Source organism: Theropithecus gelada, chromosome 16 (genome assembly GCF_003255815.1).
Source record: "Theropithecus gelada isolate Dixy chromosome 16, Tgel_1.0, whole genome shotgun sequence".
NCBI classification, from domain to species: domain Eukaryota; kingdom Metazoa; phylum Chordata; class Mammalia; order Primates; family Cercopithecidae; genus Theropithecus; species Theropithecus gelada.
In genome coordinates, this window is record NC_037684.1 from 28,148,682 (window position 1) to 28,158,908 (window position 10,227).

General features: G+C 47.9%; 1 protein-coding gene across 3 annotated transcripts in view; it reads left to right on the forward strand.

The window, feature by feature from the left end:
- Positions 1-3,850: 3,850 nt before the first annotated feature.
- The window catches only part of CASC3 (CASC3, exon junction complex subunit), a 41,633-nt gene continuing 35,256 nt past the window's right edge, over positions 3,851-10,227 (forward strand). Inside the window, exons 1-3 of one of the 3 annotated variants that reach the window (XR_003116311.1) lie at positions 3,851-4,207; positions 4,662-4,689; positions 5,017-5,054. Coding sequence is in view for 1 of the 3 variants with exons in the window: in XM_025363732.1 (XP_025219517.1) it covers positions 3,977-4,207; positions 4,662-4,689; positions 5,017-5,054 (297 nt within the window). In the remaining 2 variants the exon portion in view is untranslated. The remainder of the gene's footprint in view (positions 4,208-4,661; positions 4,690-5,016; positions 5,055-10,227) is intronic. The other 2 variants (XM_025363732.1, XR_003116312.1) reach the window with 2 other exon arrangements.

The following is a 10,227-nucleotide window of genomic DNA, read 5'->3' on the forward strand; positions in this document are numbered from 1 at the left end:
TTTTTGAACTTCTGCTTCAATTTATTATATTTATTGGCAAACATTAAACAATTCTGCTTGTATATTTGAAACACTGGAAAAAGAAATCCATTTCCACAATAAAAAAGAGTAACACATTATTTTCCCCTTTATATAAGATACTCACTTTCATTTGTATATAAGTAGAATGTATGTTTCATTCTTCTCAATTGTCTAGTGTGCTTCCTTAAGTATAATCAGCAACTTGGCTGGGTGCAGTGGCTCACGCCTGTAATCCCAGCACTTTGGAGGCTGAGGTGGGCAGATCACTTGTGGTCAGTGGTTCAAGACCAGCCTGGCCAACAGTAAAACACAGTAAAATCTCATCTACTAAAAATACAAAAATTATCCAGGTGTGGTGGCATGTACCTGTTATCCTAGTTACTTGGGAGGCTAAGGCAGGAAAATCTCTTGAACCTGGGAAGTGGAATTAAGCCAAGATCAACCTACTACACTCCAGCCTGGGCGACAGTGAGACTCCATCTCAAAAAAAAAAAAAAGACTGGTCAAAAAAAAAAAAAGGGGGGCGCTGGGCATGGTGGCTCACATTTGTAACCCTAGCACTTTGGGAGGCTGAGGCGGGTAGATCACCTGAGGTCAGAAGTTCGAAACCAGCCTGGCCAACATGGTGAAACCCTGTCTCTACTAAAAATACAATAAATTAGCCAGGTGTGGTGGCAGGCACCTGTAATCCCAGCTACTTGGAAGGCTGAGGCATGAGAATCGTGTGAACCCAGGAGGGGCAGAGGTTGTGGTGAACCGAGATCATGCCATTGCACTCCAACCTGGGTGACAGAGGGAGACTCCAACTCAAAAAAAGAAAAGTATAATTAGCAACTTCAGAAACGAGATTATAGGATACTTGGTCCCTGGTGTCTAAGTTAACAAAATCTTACAGTTGGAAAGACCTTAGAGGTCATCTAGTGTGACCCCTGATACATGATTTACCCTTGATAACATTCCAGAGGAGCAAATTCCAGCTTCTGCTTCAACACTTTGTTTTTTACATTACATTTTCCCCCCTAAGTGTTTGAAAATTCTTGCTTGTTGACAAAAATCTAACTTCTTGTAACTTAAACCCATTGGTTTTTGCTTTGCCTTCTAGGATAATGAAAAAAAGATCAATCCCTCCTTTTCTTCATAGTCCCTAGTTAAAGATTGCTGTGGCTCGAGGCCGGGCAAGGTGGCTCACGCCTGTAATCCCAGCACTTTGGGAGGCCGAGGTGGGCGGATCACGAGGTCAGGAGATCGAGACCATCCTGGCTAACACGGTGAAACCCCGTCTCTACTAAAAATACAAAAAAATTAGCCGGGCGTGGTGGGTGGGCGCTGGTAGTCCCAGCTACTCAGGAGGCTGAGGCAGGAGAATGGCATGAACCCCGGGGGGTGGAGCTTGCAGTGAGCAGAGATCGCGCCAAAGCACTTCAAGCCTGGGTAACAGAGCGAGACTCTGTCTGAAAAAAAAAAAAAAAAAAAAACAGGCCGGGCGTGGTGGCCCAAGCCTCTAATCCCAGCACTTTGGGAGGCCAAGACGGGCGGATCACGAGGTCAGGAGATAGAGATCATCCTGGCTAACACGGTGAAACCCCGTCTCTACTAAAAAATACAAAAACCTAGCCGGGCGAAGTGGCGGGTGCCTGTAGTCCCACCGACTCGGGAGGCTGAGGCAGGAGAATGGCGTAAACCCGGGAGGCGGAGCTTGCAGTGAGCTGAGATCCGGTCACTGCACTCCAGCTTGGGCGACAGAGCGAGACTGTCTCAAAAAAAAAAAAATTAAATTGGACCCAGACCAAACAACTGAAGGACAAAGTGGCAGACTATCACTTTCCTTATTTAGACACTAAACTTGGCAGCCTTATTTGCACCAGTTTAGCTTATGATCGATAAGATCCTCCAGGTCTTTTACTTTAACACTTATTAAATCATATATCCTCCATTTTGAACTCAGGCAGTTGGCTTTTGGAGCTGGACTTACAAGTCGTCACGTTTGGCCACTTGTCTAATTAGCTGAGATTGTTTGAATTTTTTTTCTGAGACGGAGTCTCGCTGTCACCCAGGCTGGAGTGCAGTGGCTCCATCTCGGCTCACTGCAAGCTCCGCCTCGCGGGTTCACGCCACTCTGCCTCAGCCTCCCAAGTACCTGGGACTACAGGCGCCCGCCACCTCGCCCGGCTAGTTTTTTGTATTTTTTAGTAGAGACGGGGTTTCACTGTGTTAGCCAGGATGGTCTGGATCTCCTGACCTCGTGATCCGCCCGCCTTGGCCTCCCGAAGTGCTGGGATTACAGGCATGAGCCACCGCAACCGGCCTTGAATTTTCATTTAATCTCTGAAGGCATTCATAATTACTTCCAGTTTCATGTTGTCTATAAATTTGATAAACATCAGGATCCTTAACCATGTTATTTATAAAAATTCTACTCAGGAAAGGCTGCACGTGGTGGCTCACTCCTGTAATCCCAGCACTTTGGGAGGCCGAGGCGGGCGGATCATGAGGTCAGGAGATCGTGACCATCCTGGCTAACACGGTGAAACCCCGTCTCTACTAAAAATACAAAAAATTAGCCGGGCGTGGTGGCGGGCGCCTGTAGTCCCAGCTACTCGGGAGGCTGAGGCAGAATGGCGTGAACCCGGGAGGCGGAGCTTGCAGTGAGGAGAGATGGCGCCACTGCACTCCAGCCTGGGCGACAGAGACTCCGTCTCAAAAAAAACACATTTTTTTTTTTTTTTTTTTTTTTTACTCAGGAAAGAATCCTATGCCATAGTGGCCTTTCTTTGATACATACATTATTAGCGTGCACTCCTGTAGGTACACTAAAAACTTAGCTCATGCACTTTGTATATCCTTATAATGGTACAAAGAAAATACATTGATTCTTTTCATTGGTGACAAATGCCTTGCCAAAATCAAAGAATTTCCATGAACCTTAAGAAGGAAATAATGTCAGGATTTTGAATCAACATCCGTTTCTACTGACCATTTATTTTTAAATATGTTTTAAAATCCTCACAAGCGCAGTAGCTCATGCCTGTAATCCCAGCACTTTGGGAGGCTGAGACGAGAGGATCGCTTGAGCTCAGCCAGGAGACAAGCCTGAGCAATAGCGAGACCCCCATCTCTACAAAAAATAGAAAAATTAGCCAGGTGTGGTAGTGTGTGACGGTTGTCCCAACTACGAAGGAGGCTGAGGCAGGGAGGTCACCTGTGCCCGGGAGGTCAAAGCTGCAGTGAGCCGTGATCGTGCCACTGCACTCCAGCCTGCGCAAGAGACCCTGCCTCAAAACCAAACCAAACCAAACCGATAACACTGGCATCATACCAGCCTGCACTTTGGGACAGGTGATGGCTGGGGTGGGAAGAAACGTGAAGAGGAAATGAGAACACAGAGAAAACGCTGCAACAAGAAGTCCTCTGGCTTCACTGCAGACAATTGGTTTCTCCTTCGCTCGTTATCTTAAAAACCGGGCTGGTGTAGCAAATCTGACGCAGCACTACGGCTTTTAAGATTTACCTTGATTCGTGATATTACCAAGCAAAGGAATGCAGTAAATTGACCTGCTTCAAACGTAGGTAGAACTGAGAAACGGAAACAGAAAACCATGAAACAGCCCCAGTGTTGCAGTGAAGCTGTGACAGGTCGATGCCTTCCACTCGGGAAGCCCAAGATGGCCGGGCCAGGAACCCGGGAAGCAGCTGAAGTCTCAATTCCCCTCGCCCTAGGCCTGCCTAAGAGAAGTCAGAAGCCGCGCCACGCCCCCTTACATCACCGATAGACGTAATCCGGTTCCGCCGCAAACCTGCCGCAGGCCAAGGCCCCGCCCCGTGTCCCGCCCACCCCAAGCGGGATGGCCGAGCGCCGCACGCGCAGCACGCCGGGACTAGCTAGCGAGCCTCCCAGCAGCCTCTGGGACGGGCGCGGTGCGTAAGTAGCTCGCCGGCGGTGGCCGTTCTCCGTAAGATGGCGGACCGGCGGCGGCAGCGCGCTTCGCAAGACACCGAGGACGAGGAATCTGGTGCTTCGGGCTCAGACAGCGGCGGCTCCCCGTTGCGGGGCGGCGGGAGCTGCAGCGGTAGCGCCGGAGGCGGCGGCAGCGGCTCTCTGCCTTCACAGCGCGGAGGCCGAATCGGGGCCCTTCATTTGCGGCGGGTGGAGAGCGGGGGCGCCAAGAGCGCTGAGGAGTCGGAGTGTGTGAGTGCGCGCAGGCGAGGCGAGGCGGGGCGGGGTGGGGTGGGGACCGGGCGGCGAGCCGGCCGGCCGGGGGCGGGGTGTAGGTGATGCTAGGTGTCTGGGAGTTGATAGTAGATACTGGGACTTTTTTTGTTGTTTTTACGAGAAAAGGGGAGTTATCCCAATGCGAGTTTGCATCCGGAGTTCTAAGGGAAGAAGGATTGGGGGTTTCTGGGAGGATGGCAGAGCCGCTGGGGATGGAAAACGGATGTTTATTAAGAAATCGGGTCTGGAGGGAAGGAGACCAGACCTGCCTTGGCTACTACTAATTAAAGACCAGACCTGCCTTGGCTACTACTTGTCTCCCTCTCCGACCATTTTGTGCTCAGTCTTCAGCTTTTCACCCACATTTCTTTATTGGGCTCCCCACCTCTGGAAATCACAGAACTAACCCATGTCTTCTACTTTCCTTCAGGAGAGTGAAGATGGCATTGAAGGTGATGGTGAGTAGCATCTTTTACCCCATTAGGACAAGAGTTTTTTTAACATAAACTCAAAAAATCTATTTCCAACTGTCGACATTCTCACACACGGATTTAGGGCCACAGAGTGGCTTTTTGTAGCATAGTGCTTAAGAGCATAGGTTTTAGCAGTGTAGTCTTGTGCAAGTTACTCTGAGTCTGTTTTTCCTTCTGTAAGTGGAGACTATAATTTTATCCACGTTGTAGGTTGATGTCAGAATTAAATGAGACTCTTAGTCTGACCTATAATAAGCAGCCAAAAAATGTTTCTGGGTTTCTGTTTTTCCACATATTTCTGTTTTATTTCAGCTGTTCTCTCGGATTATGAAAGTGCAGAAGACTCAGAAGTGAGTATGACAGGTTTTTTCCTATGGTACAGACCAGAAATGCTTTTAGAAAGTGTACACACCTTCGTTGCAAACGTACCATGACCTCCGTGTTTATCCTCTTGTGTATTCTTCATTTATACTTCTGAGAAAGTGTTACAGAATGTCTTGTTCTCTTTAGACCTAGGGAAAACTTGGGGCATGCCGTCTCAAGCCACAGGTGTTATACTGTTAGTTGACTTCTCTTCTTGTCTGAAGAATATGAGATTCTAAATAAGAGAATGAGTACATCTTGAAGTCCTCTGAAAGATGTTTGACAGTTTGTTTTATGCAGTGTAGGTTAAGAAGCCAGCCAGTTGGATATTTTTTTCGTGGATTTTTTTTTCCAAATCTATCTGAAGACTTTGAAAGGGTAGGATTCTGAATGTTTTGTGTCAAGAGCATCCATCATTTTATAGGTGGGGATTTCTCTGTTTTTAGGAGAGTTTCCTGTCTTTTGGATAAACTACTAGAGATGCCATCAGAATAAATGTTTGTTTTCTGGGTTGTTGAGTGGAGTCCTGAGTTCTGCTAATGGGATTATATACAGGGGGAATTGGATAGTGGATCAAAGATTTTGTCTATAAATTTTTAGAACCGTTACTACATTTTAGAATCTGTTAAGCCCTTGAAGATGGAACAGTGAACACTATAACAAAATTCCTATCTTTAGAGATCTTACAACTTAATAAGGAAGTCAGACAAACATTCAAGCAATTGTACCACTTGCTGATAGAGGATAGCGCTGGGATAGGGCTAAGTAGGGTGTTATAGCTGGACACTGAATCCATCCTAGTCAGTCAGGAAAGATTAAGAGTTGACTGGGTAGAATGTGTTCTAGGCAGAGGGAACAACAGTCAAGAAAGCCCATAGGGGCTGGGAGCACTGGCTCATGCCTGTAATCCCAGCACTTTGGAAGACTGAGGCAGGCGGATCACTTGAGACCAGGAGTTTGAGACCAGCCTGGCCAACATGGTGAAAACCCATCTCTACTAAAAAATAACAAAAATTAGCTGGCTATGGTGATGTATGCCTGTAATTCCAGCTACTTGGGAGGCTGAGACACGAAAATTGTTTGATCCCAGGAGATGGAGGTGGCAGTGAGCTGAAATCATGCCACTGCACTCCTATGTGGGTGACGGAGTGAGACTGTCTTAAAAAGTAAATACATTAAAAAAAAAAGAGGCCAGGCACTGTGGCTCACGCCTGTGATCCCAGCACTTTGGGAGGCCGAGATGGGCGTATCACAAGGTGAGGAGGTGGAGACCATCCTGGCTAACACGGTGAAACCCTGTCTCTACTAAAAATACAAAAAATTAGCCAAGCATGGTGGCGGGCGCCTTGTAGTCCCACCTACTCTGGAGGCTGAGGCAAGAGAATGGCGTGAACCCGGAAGGCGGAGCTTGCAGTGAGCTGAGATCGCACCACTGCACTCCAGCCTGGGTGACAGAGCGAGACTCCGTCTGGAAAAAAAAAAAAACCCATAGGGGTACAAAAAAGTAATAATACTTAGGATGAATAAGATCTAAACCCAGCACAATGGCTCACGCCTGTAATCCCAGCACTGTGGGAGGCCAAGGTGGGCCAGTCACTTGAGGCCAGGAGGTCAAGACCAGCCTGGCCAACTTGGCAAAACTCCATCTCTACTAAAAATACAAAAATTAGCAGGTCGTGGTCACGCATGCCCGTAATTCCAGCTACTCAAGTGGCTGAGGCAGGAGAATCCCTTGACCCTGGGAAGTGGAGGTGGCAGAGAGCCATAATCAACACCACTGTAATCCAGCCCGGGCAACAGAGCAAGACTCTGTCTCAAAAAAATTTAAAAAATAAGAATGACTAAGATCTAGAATTTCATATTTGCAACATGGTGACTACAGTCAACAGTAACTTATTTTATATTTAAAAATAATTATTGGCTGGGCGTGGTGGCTCAAGCCTGTAATCCCAGCACTTTGGGAGGTCGAGGTGGGTGGATCACGAAGTCAAGAGATCGAGACCACCCTGGCCAACATGGTGAAATCCTGTCTCTACCAAAAATACAAAAATTAGCTGGGGTGTGGTGGCGCGCGCCTATGGTCCCAGCTACTCAGGAGGCTGAGGCAGGAGAATCGCTTGAATCTGGGAGGCAGAGGTTGCAGTGAGCCGAGATCCCGCCACTGTGCTCCAGGCTGGTGACAGGGCAAGACTCCATCTCAAAAAAAAATAAGTGTCAATAAAAGAATGTAATTGAATTGATTGTAACAAGGGTAAGTGCTTGAAGTGATCCGTACCCCATTTACTCTTAACATGATTATTACACATTGTATACCTATATAAAAATATCTCATGGGCCGGGCGCAGTGGCTCACACCTGTAATCCCAGCACTTTGGGAGGCTGAGGCGGGTGGATCACCTGCGGTCAGGAGTTCAAGACCAGCCTGGCCAACGTGGCAAAACCCTATCTCTACTGAAAAGAAAAATTAGCGCCGGTTGCGGTGGCTCAAGCCTGTAATCCCAGCACTTTGGGAGGCCGAGGCGGGCGGATCACAAGGTCAGGAGATCGAGACCATCCTGGCTAACACCGTGAAACCCCGTCTCTACTAAAAAAATAAGAAAAACTAGCTGGGCGTGGTGGCGGGTGCCTGTAGTCCCAGCTACTTGGGAGGCTGAGGCAGGAGAATGGCGTGAACCCGGGGGGCGGAGCTTGCAGTGAGCCGAGATCGTGCTGCTGCACTCCAGCCTGGGGCACAGAGCAAGACTCCGTCTCAAAAAAAAACACAACAACAAAAAGAAAAATTAGCTAGGCGTGGTGGCTGGCGCCTGTAATCCCAGTGACCCAGGAGACTGAGGCAGGAGAATTACTTGAACCCAAGAGGTGGAGGTTGCAGTGAGCTAAGATCGTGCCATTGCGCTCCAGCCTGGGCAACAAGAGCGAAACTCTGTCTCAAAAAAAAAAATCTCATCTACTGCATAAATATATATACCTTCTATGTACTCACAAAAATTAAAAACTTTCTTTTCTTTTTTTGTTTGAGATGAAGTCTTGCTCTGTAACCCAGACAGGAGTGCAGTGGCGTGATCTTGGCTCACTGCAACCTCCGCCTCCCAGGTTCAAGCAATTTTCCTGGCTCAGCCTCCTGAGTAGCTGGGATTACAGGTGCACACCACCACACCCGGCTAACTTTTGTATTTGTAGTAGAGACGGGGTTTCACCATGTTGGCCAGGCTGGTCATGAACTCGACCTCAGGTGATCCGCCCGCATCATCTTCCCAAAGTACCAGGATTATAGGTGTGAGCCACTGTGCCCAGCCCTCTTTTTTTAAGAAGAGGCAGGGTATCACTCTGTTGCCCAGTCACCCAGGCTGGAGTGCAGTTGTGGGATCACAGCTCACTACAGCCCCCAATTGCTGGCTTCAAACAGTCCTCCTACCTTGACCTCCCAAAGTGCTGAGATTACAAGCATGAGCCGGCATGCCCAGCCAAAAAAAATTAAATTTTTTTTCTTTTTTGAGACAGTGTCACTCTCTTGCCCAGACTGGAGTGCAGTGGCTTGATCTCAGCTCACTGCAACCTCTGCCTCCCAGGTTCAAGCCATTCTCCTGCCTCAGTCTCCCAAGTAGCTGGGATTATATAGGTGCATGCCACCACGCCCGCCTGATTTTTGTGTTTTTAGGAGAGACGGGGTTTCACCATGTTGGTCAGGCTGGTCTCGAACTCCTGACCTCAGGTGACCCACCCGCCTTGGCCTCCCAAGGTGCTGGGATTACAGGCATGAGTCACCATGCCCCCCCAATTTTTTTTTTTTCTTTTTCTTTTTAGATGGAGTCTCGCTCTGTAGCCAGGCTGGAGTGCAGTGGTACAATGTCGGCTCACTGGAGCCTCCGCCTCCCGGGTTCAAGTGATTCTCCTGCCTCAGTGTCCCGAGTAGCTGGGACTACAGGTGTGCACCACCACACTCAGCTAATTTTTGTATTTTTAGCAGAGATAGGGTTCCATCATGTTGCCTAGGATGGTCTCCATCTCTTGACTTCGTGATCCATCCACCTGGGCCTCCCAAAGTGCTGGGATTACAGGCATGAGCTACTGCACCTGGCCCAAAATTTTTTTTAAAAAGAGAGAAAGCCCAGATAGAGAAAATAGCGTTTGGGAACTTGGGAGTAGTTAGGTGTGACTGGAGCGTTGTTGGTACAGGATAGGTATTAGAAATAAAGACAAATTGGTGAGCAGGGGCCACCAATTGGTGAGGTGGGACGATTGCTTGAGCCTGGGAGGTGGAGGTTGCAGTGAATCAAGATTGTACCCCTGCACTCCAGCCTGGGCAACAGAATAAGACGCTGTCTCAAAAAAAAAAAAAAAAAAAAAAAAGTGATGTGATTGGATTTTTTTTTTTTTTTAAATTTTTTTTTTCCTTTTTTTTTTTTTTTTTTCTCTGAGATGGAGTCTCACACTGGCACATGCCTAGGCTGTAGTGCAGTGGTACGATCTCAGCTCACTGCAGCCTCCACCTCCCAGGTACAAGCGATTCTCCTGCCTCAGCCTCCCAGGTAGCCAGGTAGCTGGGACTACAGATGCACGCCACCACACCCAGCTAATTTTTTTTTAATTTTTAGTACAGGTGAGGTTTCACCATGTTGGCCAGGCTGGTCTCGAACTCCTGACCTCCAGTGATACACCTGTCTTGGTCTTTCAGAGTGCTGGGATTACAAGCATGAGCCACTATGCTTTGTCTGATTTAAATTTTAAAGAAGTGTTTTTCAGATCCAGAGAACACTTGCATCAGAAAATCCAATTGGCCATTCTCTACTGAAACAGACTCTTGGGAGGGGCATTGGGACTCAGACATTTATGTATTAAAGAATATCCTAGGTTGGTGCTCTGTACTGTAAAATTTGAGGATTCTTTTACAGCAGTTATTTTGTCTGCAATTAAGAGGAACAAGATCAGAGAAGAAAAGCTAGTTAAGAAAGCTGTTGTAGGTGTCCACTTAAGTACTTAGTGTGGTATGGAGTAGAGTTGTGATATTGAAAATAGAGGCCGGGCGCGGTGGCTCAAGCCTGTAATCCCAGCACTTTGGGAGGCCGAGACGGGCGGATCACGAGGTCAGGAGATCGAGACCATCCTGGCTAACACGGTGAAACCCTGTCTCTACTAAAAAATACAAAAAACTAGCTGGGC